We start from the raw sequence: 20,174 nt of genomic DNA, 5'->3' as shown, positions 1-20,174 counted from the left end.
AATTAGGATTAAACAGAGAGGTCTGGGAGGAGACTGGCAGGGCAGTGGGTGGCAGGCTTGGCAGGTGGCGCTGGATTCAGGCTGGGTCGAGAGGGCTCGAGGCGGCTGGTGAGCAGTAGTGTCACGCAACAGCTTGTGGAGTGCGGGCGTTCGGTCGACTCTCTGTGCAGAGCCAAACCAGTTCTCGGCCGCTGCGCAGGCTGACTACCAGATGTGTACCACACTCGTGTTTCCCTCACGTGCTGTGCGATCGTGTTGTCGCAGGACTTCTTGCTGAAACATGTGAACCTTTAGTGAAAGGCTTTGGCACTATTTGTCTCAACAATCGTGCAGAAGTTTTAGTCGGTCATTGTTGGAGGTGGTTTGCCGCTACAGATTGTCTCATGAGAGTCGGAGAGTGAGCCGGACCAGGAGGGACATGTCGTCACAGAGCTAGGCGGTGGCTGAGTCGACACCATGGTATGTAGCTGAAGCATCGGTCTCGTTGAAATCTCTTCAGTCAGTGTGGACGCTGGCGATCCTGAAAGTTAAGAGAGAGAGAGAGAAAGGCAGAAGTTGTGTCTGCATTGAAGAAGTCATTCTGAGAGAGGTTATCAACAAAGTATTTCATTTTGCCGTATTTCTTTTACGTGCTGTTTGTAAGGTGATGCGGGAGGCGGGGATGCATTTAAATCAAAAGAAAAATTAAAAACTATAGTCCTCAGTTTTGTTATTGTTGTTATTATTATTATTATTATTATTATTATTATTATTATTATTATTATTATTATTATTATTATTATTATTATTACTAATATTATTATTGTTATCATTGTTGTTGTTGTTATTATTATTATTGTTATTATCTTTTATTATTATTATTACTATTATCATAAAGATACTACTACTTCTACTACTACTAAGATAATAGTAATGTTATTGTTATTATCATTATTATCATTCAGTTAATGCTTGATATTATTGCTTAATGTTTTGTGTGTTAACGAAAATACAAAATGTCATGCATAGTCATGTCGTGTTGGAGATTACAATCGCCATTGCATGCAGTTCAGTAAATACGATATGTTTGTCTCTCTCTCTCTCTCTCTCTCTCTCTCTCTCTCTCTCTCTCTCTCTCTCTCTCTCTCTCTCTCTCTCTCTGATATAAATTATATATATATATATATATATATATATATATATATATATATATATATATATATATATATATATATATATATATATATATATATATATATATATATATATATATATATATATATATATATATATATATATATATATATATATATATATATATATATATATATATATATATATATATATATATATATATATATATATATATATATATATATATATATATATATATATATATATATATATATATATATATATATATATATATATATATATATATATATATATATATATATATATATATATATATATATATATATATATATATATATATATATATATATATATATATATATATATATATATATATATATATATATATATATATATATATATATATATATATATATATATATATATATATATATATATATATATATATATATATATATATATATATATATATATATATATATATATATATATATATATATATATATATATATATATATATATATATATATATATATATATATATATATATATATATATATATATATATATATATATATATATATATATATATATATATATATATATATATATATATATATATATATATATATATATATATATATATATATATATATATATATATATATATATATATATATATATATATATATATATATATATATATATATATATATATATATATATATATATATATGTGTGTGTGTGTGTGTGTGTGTGTGTGTGTGTGTGTGTGTGTGTGTGTGTGTGTGTGTGTGTGTATACACACACACACACAAGTGAAGTGAAGTACAATGATTGTTCATTCTATAAAATCACGAGACAACACTAACATTTTCTTTTCATTTTCTACTAGCACAAGGTGACGAGGAGTGAGGCGGGGTGATGTAGGATAAGGTGGTGGTGTAGGACTGCGTTGGTGATGGGAGTGATGGTGAGTGAGGCGGGACGAGGCAGGGCAGGGCAGGGCAGGGCAAGGCTGTAAAGATGCCGTAAATTATGTAGGTGATAATATCGAATGATTTAAACCTGTGTGATGATGATGTAGGTACGCATGACATGACTGTGGCAAGGGCAGGGCTTACAGGGGAAGGTGTTTTCTGGGTGCCGCCTCCACCTACAGAGCGTGCCGTGCAGTGACATGAAGGGCTTCTCAAGGTAGGCGTTCCGTGATGCATGTGAAGTGATTTTCATTATTACTTTTGTTTTTCGCTTGTTTATTCCGAAAGTAAATAATACATAGTAGAAAAGGTTCAGTTACTTATTACCGATGAATTTTTCCTTATATGTGTCATTATGTCTTGAATATTTGTACTCATCGAATGGTCAGAATCATCGCTTGTAATCATTTCCAGTTATTTCCAGCTGTGGTGACTGTGTGTGTGTGTGTGTGTGTGTGTGTGTGTGTGTGTGTGTGTGTGTGTGTGTTGTGTGTTTCTCTTTGCCTGCTTCTGACTAAATACGTTCTCTTATTAAAAGCTCTTCCTACATCTCTTTCTTCACTTTAACCAGAGTTTAATTCATAAGTACATATCAAGATTTTGGTAAATAATAAGGCTTTTTGTTGGTTAGTAAAACCTGTCTGTTAGTGTGTCTGTGTGTTGTTTAGTATTTCTATCTTGATATATACAGAGGACTGTTGTTTTTAAGTATTTTTGCTTAACTCCCTCCTCACCTCTCTCTCTCTCTCTCTCTCTCTCTCTCTCTCTCTCTCTCTCTCTCTCTCTCTCTCTCTCTCTCTCTCTCTCTCTCTCTCTCTCTCTCTCTCGCAAGTTTGCCTGTCAGTTCTTCCCTTTATCTGTCTTCATTTTCTCCTCCTCCTCCTCCTCCTCCTCCTCCCCACTACATACGTCTTCGCCGTCCACTACTTGTCCCTTTCCCTTCCATGTTGTTTTGACCAGTCCGCTGGGTTCGCCTGTCAAGGGCTCGTCTTGTCACAGATTTCTCCTGGTCGGTGCGTGTATCCGCTGCTGAACAAAACTCAAGACTGTATTCAACCCTTTACCTTCTTGTCTCTTTACTTTCGCCTGTAGCACTATCTTAGAAAAAAAAAAAAAACTGTGTGTGTATGTGTGTGTGTGTGTGTGTGTGTGTGTGTTGTTGTTAAAGATATTATTAGAGGCAAAAATAAAAGTTAATTAAGTAAAAAATGCTTTATACACATACGTATTTTGAGGCTTTGTTTAACCATGGAGTGTAGTAATTCAAGTGTGGCGGAAGGGTATACAACGGGTGTGCCAACGGTTGTATTATGTCATTAGAAACACCATGTCAACATACTCCTCCTTACTGTAAGTGTGTGACATCTTAAATATTTCTTTTGTCAAAATTTTACAATGCCACCATCTTAATATATTCACTATGTTCAAACACCTGATTTGAGGGTGTCACGTATCTTATTATTTAATTTAACGTCAATTACAGCTATAGTGACATTGTGTGTCGGTATTTGTCGGTAAATCACCTATACGTCAATACTACTCTTGTCATTAAGATACTGCATTGTCACAGAACTTGTAGAAATGATAACGTATTGATACGAACTGTCCGATGGTGAAATTGAGAGTTATTCAGTCAAATTTTACAAGCTTTGGGATATTGCAGAATCTTGTAGTGATACGCGTGGCCTGGACGGACAGGTGGTATCCCTATAAGCATTGCACAATGTTAGCATTGCTGTATTAATCACAAATGAAATAATACACTCCATGACACCTTGCTGCCAGGGTCGGGAGGGGGAAGGAGTGGTGGCAGCAGCAATCAGACTCTCGGTTGGTTGCTGCACGGGTGGCGACAGTTCGCGTTGGTGAGTTAGTTAGTTTCACATCCTACATTGTGTGGCGCTGAAAGAGTCGAGCCTAAATTCCCATCTGGAGTTCTTGCGTAGTTTCTTGGTTTCGTTAAACATCTTTTTAACTTTGACAGTTTTAGAAGAATATCGAAATGCCTCCAGGACGAAACTTTTTTAAGGCGGTCCTTTTTTTTTTCGTGATTCATTTTTAAAAAAAATATTATTACCAAGGGATTTGCGATTAAGCGTCATTTTCTGCCCATTTCCTTTGGCGTTGGTCTTTAGCAAGGAAAGGAATGACAGGCACCAAAACTGGCGCTGCAGCAGGAGAGTGGCACACATACATCAGCACCGCCGCCACCTGTGGAGAGCATGGGCCGCTGAGAGTGTGTGTGTGTGTGTGTGTGTGTGTGTGTGTGTGTGTGTGTGTGTGTGTGTCCTGCTGAGTCACGTCTCATCCTTTGGGATGCTCCGCTAGGCGCCTGATTTATTGTTGCCTGTCTGACGACCCACGACCTACATAGATTGAGGTTCCGAAGCCTAATCCTCAAGGACTCCCACCAACACCCTCATTTTATTCAGACGTCACAGTGCTTATATTTTTACATTTTTTCCCAATATACGGAGACCCTCAAGAAATTGCCCATCTAACACTTAGAAAGAAAGTTGAGTAAAAAAGATCTTCCCATCAGTCAGGCTGATTTAATGCTGGAAGCGTCTTCATTCCAGCTGATAAATTGTCCCTGGCTTACATTGTAGATCGACACCAACCCGTCCACCGCACACAAATTTGTTGCTCCTATTGTAAAGTGAATTGAATTTCTTTTACTGTTCAGAACTGTATATTGAATGCAACTTTGTTTATAATGTGAGGAATTATTTTAAGACGTATTTACACGATTGTTTTTTTATTAGTAGTGTTTGTAAAGAAGATAGAGGGTGGGATAGAGTGGTAAGGCGGGAGGGAGGTAGGGAAGAATATCTATATTGTTCTCCCTCCCTCCCTCCCTCCCTCCACTCTATCCCACCCTCTATCTTTTTTACAAACACCACTACTAATAAATAACTATCGTGTAAATCAGTCTTAAAATAATTCCTTACATCTAACAAAGTTGCATTCAATATACAGTTCTGAACAATAAAAGAAATTCAATTCCCTTTACAACAGGAGCAACACTTTGTTTGCACTCAGAATGTCAGCTGTTCATGCTTTTATCCAGACTGGTTGAGATTCATTGCTAATTTGCTGCTGTATAGTATTTCCTCTACTGGATGAACAATGTCGGCGTTGTCAATGTTAGCCGATATGTACATCACTCTCTTCTTCATTCCCTGATGCCATAGCTGAGGGAAGGAAAGCTGGTCACCGCGCCGAAGGGCCTCAAGATGATCCAGCCCCGCTATGCGTTTCGTGATTCACCTTAAGTAATCAGACAGGCATCCTGCAGGCTTCACGAGGTGCCAAGGTGGTCAAACATCACCGCTCGTCGACCACACAGTCAGGGGCGTCACGTCTGTTGCAGTTTATGTCTGAAGAAAATGTTTTGCGTGTTTTTTTCAGATTTCTCTCTCTCTCTCTCTCTCTCTCTCTCTCTCTCTCTCTCTCTCTCTCTCTCGCAACACACCGGGATAATAGGTAAACATGAACTGACTGGAAGGTTTAGTACTCGTAAATTTGAAAGCCGCTGATCCACCGATAAAGATGACGTGGGCGTCATCTTCGCCGCCGTCGCTGCCTACGTGTTGATATTGCATCGGCTTTCCTCAGCAGCGTTGCGTTTCACAGGGTTGCGGACTTGCTCTTGAATTTGTTTACCGTGGCGAAGACCATTTCCGGTTGCGTAACAGTGAGACGGGGTGTGATCGCCGGGCCGTGGAAGCCTCAGTCTCCGTCCCTTCCAAATCATAATGGCATAAGATACGCTTCGAGTTACACTTCATCTAAGTCATCTTCTGAATCGCAATTGGGTTCGTATGTTCGAAATATTACTCATGAATGTTTGAATATTGCTTGTGTATAACTCGCTCACAACAAATGGTATGAGTGAAAATTTACTTACCAGCATGATAAGTTAACTTTTCTCACTTCACTCAGTTCATGCGACCTTGTAACGTGGGTGCATGTTGGTGAGCGAGGCGCTACGAGGTGATTAGTTGGTGTGAGTAGCAGCGCCATCAAGCGGTAAGTGGTGGAATTATCTCAAATGTCCTAACTTACCCTGTTGCCAACTTGCCGCGGTCTCCCCTACTTAATGTCTGTAATTCAACGGGTCGTGTCACCACTCGTGAGAATTATGATGGGGAGTGTGCATGTAGAAGCCTCGAGTAATGTCACTGACTGTGTGGTTTTCCAGTACCTAGAATCAGCACAGCGGGTTGACTTTGATATAAGCGCCGGCTTCCCGCCATCCAGGACTATGAACGCCCCTGACACACTCGTTCATACAGGAATGGAAACTTAATGACTTACTTAATGAGTCACGACAACGAGGTTCTACAATGGTACTCAAGACATGGGAAAGGTGACGCGGTAAGATTAAAAAAGAATGACCTGTAAAGATTAATTCGGAACAGATGACTTGCCGTTATAACAAAAATGAGGGGAGTGCAGAAGTGGATCTCACCACAACGCGTCGGAGCAAGGAATGGCATGTTGAAAAATGTTTAGGGCTGAAAAATAAATTAATAACTTAGTTTTTCTCCTCTAATGGGCTACCGGTCTTTGATAAGATAAGATAATTTTTGAAGAATAAGAGTGTAAGAGGAACTCAGGATCACGTGACTTGGCGCTTCTGGGTAGTTGATTACAAGAAAGTGAGTAAGAAAAAAAGCAAGGTAAAGTATTAGCTTGTCTCGTCCATCATATTGTTTTGTATCGCGGCGCTCCCACGCTGTATTGTAACGTGATTGGTAATAATAACTCAGCCGATTCAAGAGTAATTATGGATAAGGCCGCTGGCAAGAAGTGAGATGAGAGATGCTGCGTTCCACTCTCTCTTCACAGAACCTTTTTAGCTCAGGTCTCCTTCTTGCTGTACAGTAAATGAAGATGAAGAACACAAACTCACTTAAAAAAAAAAAATACATAAGTTAAATTTTAATGAGAGAAACAGTATGGTTGAAGACTAGAATGTGTGGTGTGTGTGTGTGTGTGTGTGTGTGTGTGTGTGTGTGTGTGTGTGTGTCTTATTAGGGAGGCGGGTAGTCGTGCATTTCTGTAACTAGCACGTTTAATCAGCCAGCGCATTACATTGTGCCCTGAGGAGGAGGTGTGAGTGGAGAAGCCAGCAAGACGCAAGACACAAAGGTGATGCGAGGAGGCAGGCAAGTGGATGGATGTAGCTGTCCACACTCGGCCCATTACCAACACAGCACGGTCTCGTGTTACGCGCCTCTTCACTCCTCTAACACTTCACGATGCTTGCAAAAATAAACCCTTTTTCGCCGGTGAATAATGATAGTTTCTGCGCCGTTGATCTCACTCTATGTTAGCATTAACTATGCATCTCCCCACCACCAATTACTTCTCCAGCCCGTCCTAAGTGGGTCGTGATGGAGCTACGAGATCTTGTTGCTGTCACGGTATAATGTTGCTCTCTGTAGATAACAAATGCAGTCATTCATTACAGCGGGTTTTTTTTTTCAAGATTTATTTTTCTTCGCTATAAGGCTCGTATTCTCTTACTTCTATGCTTCACCTTCACTGTTTCAAGAGGGTTTATTTAAATTGATACGGGTTTTTAATTTTTTTTCTTTTTTATTGGTTCTAAAGGCCAATGTAGTCATTCATTATATCAGCGGCTATTTTTCAAGATTTATTTTTCTTTGCTCTAGGGGCTCGTATTCTCAAACATTACTATGCTTCACCTTCACCATTTCAAGACGGTTTACTTAAATTGACACGGGTTTAAATTTTTTTTTCTTTTACGGTTCTAGAGGTCAAATGCAGTCATCACGTTATGGTGGCTTTTTTCAAGATTTATTTTTCCTTTGCTCTAAGACTCGTATTCTCAAACATATCTGTGCTTCACCTCCACTATATCAAGACGGTTTATTGAAATCGACACGAAGTTTTTAAGGTGTCTCTACGGTTCTAGAGGCAGAATGACAATATTTCTGCATTATTAACTGGAGAAACACTCTTGAGAATCCCGCTAGTCATCTCTATAGCCTTAGAAAACAGTCGTGGTGAGAGAGCAAAGCGTTTGTGAATGCGAACCTAAGTGATGCGTAAGAGGCGTATCTTTTCCTCGCTAGGTCTTTATTATCGCTTGTTGGTGTAAGTGGAATGAAGTTAGGTTAGATTAGGTTCTATGTGGGAAACCCTTTTTTTCTACGATAGGTGTGTGTACGTTTTGATGGTGTTGGTACGGTCATTCAAGTCCTTGAAATATCATCAATCTCTCTAGTGTTTCTTAATATTTTTTTCCTTTTTTCTCCTTCTCGGCTCCCTTCAGTATTTTATTTATTTTCTCTCTCCCCTTGTCCATATTACCGAAGAATGCTATTACACTGCATTCTCCACGCCCTCTCTCTCTCTCTCTCTCTCTCTCTGAGCAGCTACAAACAGCAGAAACGGGAGCAATGCTCAGATTAGCGACGGAATTGTGTAGATGTATGAGTATGACAGAAGAAATTCAATCGGCACATGTCTTGGGCAAGCGAGAAGTGTGTGTCGGAGATTTCCCGGCAGTCCAAGGTTGTGTGATGTGGTGCAAAAAGTGGAGAGGCAGTGAGTAGTGATTAATGGTGCTATTGCATGGCGTGGCGTGACGGCAGTGATGAATGGGTGACGCAGAATGTTATGATTTCTGAACATTACTAGTACTGCATTAGTGATGAGAGAGTGATGCAGTGTTCTTATACATGCTATCGGAGTCTTGGTACTCCTTATGAATGTTTCGAGTCATGATACTCGTTACCTCTCACACAATACTCAACTTCTAAAAATAAAGTTATTTACTGAACCTCCCAACTTCCTACCCTACTTGGCTGTCACAACCCTATGCTTCCTCTCTTTCCTCCGTCTCCCCTTCCCTTGCCTAACAACAGAACTTGGCATTCCACACCCTTGATACAAACCCGCCCACGCCACTCCCTTACTCTTCCTTTACACCACCGCTGCAATTCAACACCCGTCACTCTTTCTACTCCACCTGTACCGCGCGTCCCCTGCTCATACTTCCCATCCTTCCGCCACGCCCCGACATCCTACACTTACCTACCCTTACACGTCCACACTCCTTGGCTACATTAATTTGATCCTCTTCCACCTTGTCAAGATACTGCCATTAAAGTTTACCGGCGTTTTCAGATCTTCTAGCCTCTAACAGTATTTACTTAATGATATTCGAAATACTTATAGGTAATGGAAATTATGCGTTTACCACAGATGTCGTTTATTATTGTAACTTTTTTCTTGATCTATCGCACACACTGTTGTTGGCGTGCCTTACGCCTGTCGCTTAATCATTCTTGCACCTTTACTCACTCACGTTGGAAAGAGAGGTAATAACTTTCGTAACCAAGGACGTGGCCGATGAAATATCACTGAAGCGCCTCTTGTCAATATCATACTTTCTTTCTTTTGTGATGATTAATTTTTCATCATAATTACACAGTAATGTTTCGGTTCTTAATCTTGGGAGTATCTTTCGTCTTGTCAGCCGTGCCTGTAAGTTTTGTCACGACTGGCTTCGGCGTTTTGTGGACAGTGAGGGGATGTGAGGAAAAACAACTTTCTTTAATTAATTCCTTAGTGAAAGTGTTAGTCTGTGCCATATTTCAACACCACACTCCTTAACCCCTTCAGTATTGGGACATATTTTTACCTTAAGTTTTGGGTATGATTAGACGATTTTATCTACGTTAAGAAGGGTCTATGGAGGTCAGAAGATTAATGGGCAGAGTCTTCACTATTTTAATCCCCCACACAAGTTTCTGAAGCTGTTTAAAACCACGAAATAGTAAACAAAATTAATATAAAACTGTGTTATGGTACTGAAGGGGTTAAAAGTATAAATATAGCTAGTTTTTTTTATTATTTAGTAAAAAAATATTCAGTATACATGACAAAGACTCGAATATTGTGAGGAAGTTTTCACTGGTAAGCATCATTCGTCCGAAAATCATAGAACATCAGGGCGTCTCATAAAACCAGGCCAAGAATATTTTAGTGGTCTTCTTTTTGTGCACCGTCTTTCATCCACTTTGCCAGAGGGGAAGGGACGCCGCTAACTGTCGGGGCGGAGAGTTTATGCCCAGTAAATCTGATCGTTAATGGTTAATTGACGCTTTCTTTGCGCCAATACTCACTTCGTGCTAGTGTCACTCATACGGTAGAGAAAAAAAAATGAGAGTAGGGAAAAGGACCTTACCTATAAACCACTCGTATTTGTGGGAACTTGTACCGTCAACCATTTGTGGGAACTTGTACCGTCAGCGATATCTTGGAATGTAAGTAGGGAAAAGTGTCTTACCAATAAACCACTTGCATTTGTGGGAACTTGTGTCCTCAGTGATACCTTAGAAGATATAGAAAAGTGTCTTACAAATAAACCACTCGCATCTGTAGGAACTTGTGCCCTCAGTGATACCTTGGAAGAGAATCAACACGACGTCATGAGGTAGAAAAAAAAGTTATAAGAGGGGTATATTGTTTCGTATTATGCGGTTTAATCTTATTTTGTAGCTGCTTTATAGGTAGAAAGATTTAGGTAATAGAAACTTGTTCATAATTTATCCCTCTTTTTCCTTCCAAGTTTTTCTTAATCACTTCAGTACTGGGACGCATTTTTAGCAGGAGTTTGGGTGTGATAAGATGATTTTACTGACATTAGGAAGGGGCTATGGAGGTCAGAAGGTTAATGCACAGAGTCTTCGCTATTTTAATCCCCACATAATCTTCTGAAGTTGTATAAAATCGCCAGATAGTTGGCAGAATAAATATGAAAACACGTCGTGGTGCTGAAGGGTTTAATAGCAGACAAACAAACCTATCAGTCAGTATTAGTTCGTCTGCGTTTTTGTGTTTCTCTTACAGGCAGAAAGCAATTTGTCTGTAGCTTCTCCGATTTTTTTTTTTATTAATTTCTCTTTTCCTTGCTTTCAGTGACACTCAAAACTGCCTGAACGCGTGTAGAAATATGAGTGGATTATAAATTGTGAAACGTTATTTTGGTGGCGGCATCTTGGCATCTTAGAGGTAAAGATGTTGGATAATATTCACACGATTCATTCCGATTTTTCAACACATTCTGCATTCAGAACTGTTGTCGTTCCGTGCATACTCCATCAGCCTCTGCAGATGTTCAAGTACCAGCGGTGTGCTAAGCAAATGAGCTCTACACAGTGTTACTATAGACTAAACAAGTGTGCGTAATAACAGTCTACATATTTTTCACTGCTCCATAAGTGCCAGCAAACAATCGAAACAGTTAAATATTACAATAAAAAAAAAGTTCTTAGTGCAACGATCTAAATAAGTTGCATCGGGGGGGAGTACTAAAAATCATTATGTTCAGTCTCATGCAGGTGGAAGTAAGAGTCAAAATAGAATCAAAAGTTCAGACAAACAAAGAAGCGAGTGATGAAGAGATAAGGCAGAGTCTCACCCCTCGTTAGCATCTTTATGGGAACAGGAGGCGACATTTGGTGTTCCTCTGTGGTTTTTTTTTTATTGTTTAAGTGGAGATTGGCGGCAGATATGGCAATGGTCTGGTCTCGGGCTGCTGTGGGAAAGAAGTACCGTATATCCCCTTTCTCTTTCCCAACAAGATCGCATTATAATCCTTTCGTTTTTTTTTTTTTTATACTTTTTATCTCTCTCTCTCTCTCTCTCTCTCTCTCTCTCTCTCTCTCTCTCTCTCTCTCTCGCTCGCTTAATCTGTGTAGGCCGTCATGGGTAGCAAATTGAACCCCCACTAGGCGCTGGTCACCTATGGCATTTTTCTGCTGACAAGCAAGGCAATTTACTGTCTCTTCTGACCTGGGGGATGGGGTGTGTGTGGTGGGTGTGTGTGGTGTGTGAGGTCGCAGTCTTATTTAATGTTGGTAACGGTTGCTGGTTCCTGGCCCACTCGTGATCAAGTCTTGGTTCATCACACACACACACACACACACACACACACACACACACACACACACACACACACACACACACACACACACACACACACACACACACACACACACACACATCATAAATACTAGCGTCGTGATAAACACTGGCTACTTATTTCCCATAATTCATCAGTTAATAACATCAATACGTTCCTTAATAAGTACTTTTATGCACACAATCACACACACACACACACACACACTCTCTCTCTCTCTCTCTCTCTCTCTCTGTTGTCGTCTGTAAGCAAACAACTCAATCATAGTTTATGGTTCACGCGTGACATTCAGAGATTCCTTTGCTAGGTATGTAGTACGTACACCCACACAGTTTGCCGCGCATGATTTACAGCCTGGCAGCCACTTTCATTGGTGTGACGTTCATTGTAGCATTAATGTTGGAATTCCATGCGTTTTATGTACAGAGATTTCATGCAAATTCTTGAAAAGTTGTAGGCAGGCAGGTGATTAGTTTCTTTGTGCGTCTGATTGCTGAGTGTGTTTTGAGGAGTTGTCCATCTTTGTAACATACCTCGGTATCTTATGGAGTGATTATTCTTGGCAACACAGCAACGCGGGCTTTGTGTGTAAGTACCACCCACTACTTGGCAGCGGGGCGTGTCGTGCTGTGAACGCGTCCTTCACGCCTTGCTGGGTGCCATGTACTTATTCGTAGGTGGTCGCGTGCCTGTTCTATCCTTCCATCTTATTGTTTATGACTCCGCGAACCCTTAGTGTCACCGGCGACAGCCGGGCAAGGGTGAGTAGTGGGTGTCACAATGGTTGGTTTTCCTGTACCCTTGTGACTGTGATACACTTGTGTTTGTTGCAAGACATCTCCTAAAATACATGTACTTTGTGTGTGTTCACCATACCGTGGGTGTGCAACTAATCATAAACTGATTTTGTGAATCGTGATAAGATTAAAGTGGTTGGACACAGGTAAGGGCCAGGCTTCGTGTATCATGTACATACGCAGGTTACCCTTGTCAACACTCCGCATCACAATCTGGAAAAAAATACTTAGTTGGGAGTCCTTATAGAAAATATCATGCCAAAGCAAAGAATAACAAAAATACCTGAATATTAGTAATTGATCTTGGAGCAATATTCAATAAAATTACACAGTTCATCAGTGCCGATATAGTTTTTCAGTGCCGATATGATAGCTAAATGAAGTTGCCCACAATGCATGTAATTATCACATGCATGCTGCACGGATGCTGGGAATGAAAAAAAAAAAGACTAAATTCTACACCATGCATTTATATCGCAGCTGAAATTCTTATCCATTCTACACGAGCGGGTGATGCTGCTCCTGTCCAACATACGTGGTGAAAGTTGTTGGTTCATTTCTGGTCTACTGCCATCTGCTACTGGCTCGCCGGGGGCCTGGCGGTTAGGCAGGGCAGTGCTGTTTGGATACAGCTTAATGTCACTTCCTCTGTCCATGTCACTTGAACCGTGTAGGCAAAGCTTTCTCTTTCGCAGTGAGGACACCACTGTATGGTTGACTGCAGTGTTGATTTCATTCCACAGGATTAAGCTACCGTGTAACCTAGAAGGGAAGTATTTGATTAGCATTCACTTCGATAATTGCAATTGTTATCATCAATAAGCTATTTTACATTCCAGGGAAGTTTACATATAGTAATCTTGACGTCTTTCTGACATAGAAGAAAGAGATCAAAACATCGCGTCCGGCTGACGTGGTGGGGATCATGGAGAAGTCTCCTCGTACTTCTCATGTTGTTGTTTGGCGGAATGCAAATTGCTAAGTGTGATCGTTCAAGCGGAAAGCAAAGACTTGAAAGATTCTTAAGTTCTGAAGATTGATTTGCATTAAAACATTAATTAGATGACAGTGAGATACATCGTGATGTGATAATTAAGTCTGTGATGGAACTCTAATATTCGGTACCAAAGTTTAAAGGAGGAAATTCAAACTCTTCATTTAGTGTAATGCGTTTGTTTTCAAACATGTTGGTATTGCCATCCTGGCAGTGGTGCGATGGATGTATTCACCACTACCCGATCCTTCTGTAGTGATGTGAAGTTATAGGAAAGAAAAAGTTCAGGATGCCCACTTATCTGATGAACTCATACGAAGGAAATTGATCTGACTGAAGTCTTAAGGAAAAAATAAATGAATAAGAACATAAAAAAAGTAAGGGAAGGTGACACGTGGCAGTCCCTGTATGAAATATACTTACCAACCCATTTCCACCAATCATCCTTCCCCACAGATGTGTCTAATCTCCTAAAGCTCCCTAATAATTCATTACTAACAACCTCATTACTGACACGTTAATCCTTTCACAAAGAATAACTAATCCATTGTTCCTTATTACAAGTTGGTATGAAAACATTATTTCTTCTGTAAATTATATAAAATAAAGACGCAATTGTTTATTTGCTTCTGTGTTATCAATTTGTTAATTTGTTCTTCGTCGATTTACTGAACATTACTCCAAATAACTATCAATTTTCGAAGTACCTCATTACCACCCAGAAATTGCTTCACTACCCCCGCGGGCATAATTAGCCCCGGTTTGAGGTGTACATAATGGAACACAGCGCCTAGTGCGGGCAAGGCGAGGCCGGTCATTCCGTGCCACACCATAGGACTGGTTTTCTTGCTCATTTGGACCGTACTTTATGCCATGTCGGCCTTTGAGATAGCAGGTATCGTGACCCATCTCTCCGAGTTGCCGGCTGACGTGTAGCGGCGAGGCAGGCAGCGAGCAGTGTGGTGGTCTTGAAGTATCAATAAATATACTTTCCTTTGTAGTCTGCCTTTTTGTGCCAATGTAACTCTGATAGTGAGTTGCTTTCGGCTGTGTCTGCTGCTCAAACTGGTTACTTTGAAATGTACTTTAATATATTTTTTGATGAAGCGGTGACGCACGGACAGAAGGCGCCTCTGGCTTCTACTTTGAGCGGGGGCAGGCGGGACTGGGAATAGTCAAGGCGGGAGAGAGTACGTGTTTAGTCATCATGGCATGCGTGTCCATCATTGTATACACACGTATGGTAAAACAGCGGTGAGATGCAAATCTTCGTACAGCCAATACAAAACTACCATCTTGTGACAACAAAGAAATATGGAAACTTACAAACACGAAAGAATTATAGGCAACGTATGCAGATAAGTAAAAATAGAAGAGTTAGGGGGAGGATGGTGGGGGGAATAAATAAATTCAACTCAAGGAATCGCAGCGGCCGTGTAACAACGCTTATCTGAACATAATGATTACCATTTACTTGCGTGTACTTTTATTTTAAGGTTAGTTTGATTTGACAGTCACACAAACATTCCTCGTAACAAATGGCATCCCGTGCTTAGTATTTGTACATGTTTCTTTTGGGAAGTCGTTACATTCACCTTGACACAGGGATGTTCGGTGCAGCAGAACAGACCGTGTATAAACTTGTGTTCAAAACAGGTAGAATGTGATACTAATGACTTTATTAATATATTTGTTAATTTATTTATATTATAACATCATCAAAAAGCATAAGTGCGAATTGACTCTGAAAACCGACGGCTAATCGAGGATCTCTTGGCAAGGCACCAAGAGGGAAGTGGCGGTGATGAGGGAGTGTGTATGTGATGGCGGGACAGACCGTCTGGCTGAGTGAGGGGAAGGCCTCCGGTGCCCAAGAAGTAGAGGTCAATTCTCTCTGTCTGCGCAATGTCTGGATGTTTTGACTTAGTGCATTTGACCTTTTCCAGTCCCCTACCTCTCCCCATTAGTACCCCACATTATTCTCTCTCTCTCTCTCTCTCTCTCTCTCTCTCTCTCTCTCACACACACACACACACACACACACACACACACACACACACACACACACACACCATAAAACTTAGTGTATTAGCAGAGAAAAGAAAAAAGCCAAACCAGGGCAACTAAAAGTATGTTTTGTAAGTTTGAAGATCAAAATATTGCCTATCAAATTAAGGTACTGAATTTAAAGGATTTTTAAAAATTGAGAAAAAAAATAGTGATTAACTGAACCTAAGAATCAAACATGAAGAATCAAACATCGCTGTAAAAGTTATTCCTATCAATACAATGGAAATAAATGGGTGTTGTAATTTGATATGTCCTTTACACTAATGTTTTCATGAAATGCTTTTCTCTCTCAATTTCTTTAATCTGGTATATTCAGCACCATTATGATCTGCAGCCTCCTGGTTTCCAAACTTAAAGAACGTATTCCCTACACAGAGGCTGGGATTGAGAGGTTACACAAAATGTGCGAGGTTTTCCGCTTCAAGATACGTTGCCAAACCTGTGTTCGCCGTGTGAGTGTGGCCAACCCAAGGACTTATTAACCGATGAATAACTGTGATAAGTTGTGCCCGCCATGATTAGGATTCGATTAATGGAACGTTAGGAATGGTGGATCGGCAGCCTTCATCGCTCACCACAATAATTATCACTTAATTTCGTTGTGAATTAGGAGCATGTAGGGGGGAATGAGCAAATCACTTCGGGATAAAGGTAGTCGGCGGAATCTTAACGACCCCTCTCGGTGCCGTGGTATGTCTGGATCTAAGAGAGTAATTGCGTGATAGGGGGGATAAACACCAGATGGTAGTGATAAGGCACGTGCGTCTCGGGTGACCAGTGATGCACCTCTTCATAAGCTTTCCCCTCGAGTAGTCATTAGGAGGAACGCCAGCTTCATCAAGGAGAGAAAAGGAGGAAAGAAATTGAGGGTAATAGAGAGAAAATATTCATGAGATGAGATAAGAATAAAAGAAAAGTGAGAAGGTTAATAATGATTGAAATAGAAGCATGAGAGGAAGGAAAGGAGCAAGAGGATTAATCAGAATATGTACCACCAACACTATCATCCTTTGTAATGACGTCAAAAATAAGGAATACAGCGTAGGGAGGCGGTGGCATAGCGGATAAGGTGGTGAGCGTGGGATCGGGCAGACGTCCACGCGTAGATTCGAATCCCACCATGTACAGCCTTAAACATTTTGCCATTTGTCGAGTGGTTTAAAGTTACCTATATGTCACCATGATACCCAGGTTTCTAGGTGGCTACACTAAAGGTGCGCTTGGGTGGTGATATGGGTCTTAATATGGGTACCGCTATAGATAAAATTGCCTGCACCACTAATGGGCGGAAGCTGAACAGCGCATCCTACATTATATGTACTCTTCAAGTGTGCCTACAGGCGCTATAGGCCGTAACATAAAAAAAAATATATAATGATAAAACGCGAAATATTTGTGGAATATTGCCAGTCAAAGAATAACGTCATGAAGGAACTGAATCAGTATTATAGAGAACACTGTATTGGAGAATGTATTGGGCAGAGTGGACAGTATTATTTTTTTTTTTTATATAAGAGAGGAAACTAGCCAAGGGCAAAAAAAAATGAAAAAAGGCCCGCTTAATTGCCAGTTCCCTTACAGGTCAATGAAACAGCCGAAAGAAAGGGACAAATGTCTTGAAACCTCCCTCTTAACCTCTTCAGTACTGGGACGCATTTTTACCATGAATTTTGGGCGTGATATTTAGATGATTTTGAGAAGATTAATGGCCGCACATTACGAGGGATCTATGGAGGTGAGAAGATTAATGGCAAGAGTCTTCACTATTATAATCCTCACTCAAGTTTCTGAAGCTGTTTAAAATCACCAAACAGTAAGCAGCATAAATACTGAATACCAGTATTTTAGTGAAGCAGCTCAGACAACCTCCTGCACCAGACACTTTTCCCTCCTAATTACTCTAAATTTTGAACAAGTGACTGGTGATAAAATTTGCTGATCTTAACAAGTATATTAGAAGTATTAATCAGACACTTTGTTGCTAAGAGATAGCGATATGTCTGCCAAACTTTATTATCTTCTTTCATTAAACTTTAAACAGGCAATTGTCAAGTGCATAGCAAAAAACAGTGTGGAAAAGTGTTCAAGGAGAAATACATCCTAGGAAAAATGAAAAAAAATACAAAAATCTTTAAATAACTTCTATTTTTGCCACACAACGACTTCAAGAAGTGCCACTCACAAGTAACAAGTCCCTGCACTTAGATTATTTCTTTTGCGTAGGAAGTGGTCCTAGAGTCTGGATGACCATGAGTGTAACATTTCATGAAGGTAATGGTGAGGGCCTCGGCGCTCATCCTCATGTCGTCAAGCTTGTGCTGACTATCCTAAACCACGGGACACAGGACCGCTGGGACAGTTGCGTTTCTCCATCTTACCTTCAGTTTTTCCTTAGTACTGGTTTATCAGCCTACATGAGGAAAGATGAACAACTGTGTGAGCTGTGTGGGCCAAACACCATCCACCACCACACCACCTATTACACCACAGAGGCTCTTCTTTCTTGTACTGTAATCATAAATATTCGAAATAACGAGTTCCGCTACTGTATCAAGTTGCTTGCCCTCAAGTGTGCCGGATTGACTATCTTTTTGAAGAGCGGAGCACCATTTATATGTATATATATATATATATATATATATATATATATATATATATATATATATATATATATATATATATATATATATATATATATATATATATATATATATATATATATATATATATATATATATATATATATATATATATATATATATATATATATATATATATGTGTGTGTGTGTGTGTGTGTGTGTGTGTGTGTGTGTGTGTGTGTGCGCGTGTGTGTGTATGTATCAAAAGGCCTTCAGAGTTTGCCGATTTAGTTAATACTCATAGAATGATGGAAGTTAGTTTTACAATGACACCTGAGTTTCAATGGCTTAAGCTTTAAGGATTCTCCGAGTGGTAGGACAATCAGAAAGAAAAAGTAGATGCACTTCTATCTTACTTACACTTTTGCCTTGCCAAATCGCTTCATGCCATTCCAGGCTCAGAACAGTCCTCGGTCACTCGTCTTGTTTTATTACGGCAATACGTTACAAGCGTGTGAGCAGCAACCTTTTATTGAATCCATAGATTAAACTTCTGTGACAACCTTTTTGGATGAATGGGTGTGAGTGAATCATGGTGCGGTGACTGTGACATTAGCTGTGTATGTACGTACCAGTGGAGAGCAGGGCGTCGTGGAGAGTGGATGTGTTGCTTTCATGGAGAACACTGACCACCCTCTTAGGATGTTCAGACAATGAGTTAAGAGTTTCCTTGATAGCATCATTGCACGCTGAAGATAAAGACACCCGGCCTCGAGTTCAGAGACTGTTGATGAAAGGTGTCCCCGCCTCCCTTACATCGCGCTTCACTGTGAATATAGACGAGCTTTATTAGATGAATTATGGATGGCTGTCATGTTCTTCTTTTAAAAGCGGGTTCTAAGTGGTACATGCGTCACTGGTGTTGTGAATAACTATATTAGAAAACGGGAAACTGCCGTACAATATGATTTTTTTTTTATGGTCGTATGAAAAAAATTCTCTCTCTCTCTCTCTCTCTCTCTCTCTCTCTCTCTCTCTCTCTCTCTCTCTCTCTCTCTCTCTCTCTCTCTCTAATATGTATTCGCCACCAGCATAGAAGGCAGTTAGATCATGATTAGTGAGCCATTTTTCCTTGAATACTGATTGGTTGATAAGTTATTGCGTTACTACATCAGAGTCTTATGGCATCGCTTTCTGATAACTAGATAAATAAAAGAATAAATAGATATATAGAATAATCAGTCCAGATGTCTAGTAGAGATCGGCTCAAAGAATACCTCACTCGGATTTCTACATCAGAGTCTTATAGCATTGTTTTCTAATAAATAGACAAAAAAAAGAATAAATAGATATATAGAATAATCAGTCCAGATGTCCAGTAGAGAACGGCTCAAAGACCACCTCACGTCTGCCATCTGCTACCCATCTTATCTCTTACTTTGGTGCTTTTAATTCGAAATTCTGTACAGGACTGACTCTGAATTTGACCTTATGCCACTCCTCGTCAAGGCTCTCCTTTCATGGTACATCCTCTGAGTTTTAGGCAGCAGCGAGGTCCTAACACTTCACCACCATGATGTCATGTCTAAGTGTCGAGGAGGTGATAGGCACATTGAATTAAAACATCAACATTATTTATCTGTTGCTGCAGG

At 39.8% G+C, this 20,174-nt stretch overlaps 1 protein-coding gene across 3 annotated transcripts in view; it reads left to right on the top strand.

Moving 5' to 3' along the window:
• The first annotated feature begins 123 nt into the window (after positions 1–123).
• Positions 124–20,174, top strand: part of LOC123504722 (lactadherin-like) — a 177,779-nt gene continuing 157,728 nt past the window's right edge. For all 3 annotated transcript variants that reach the window (XM_045255474.1, XM_045255473.1, XM_045255472.1), the window contains exon 1: positions 124–459. In XM_045255474.1, coding sequence (XP_045111409.1) covers positions 457–459 — 3 coding nt within the window. In that variant the 5' untranslated portion in view covers positions 124–456. The remainder of the gene's footprint in view (positions 460–20,174) is intronic.

Source organism: Portunus trituberculatus, chromosome 17 (genome assembly GCF_017591435.1).
Source record: "Portunus trituberculatus isolate SZX2019 chromosome 17, ASM1759143v1, whole genome shotgun sequence".
NCBI classification, from domain to species: domain Eukaryota; kingdom Metazoa; phylum Arthropoda; class Malacostraca; order Decapoda; family Portunidae; genus Portunus; species Portunus trituberculatus.
The sequence above is the reverse complement of the archived record's forward strand: the minus strand, read 5'-3'. Positions and strand labels throughout refer to the sequence as shown.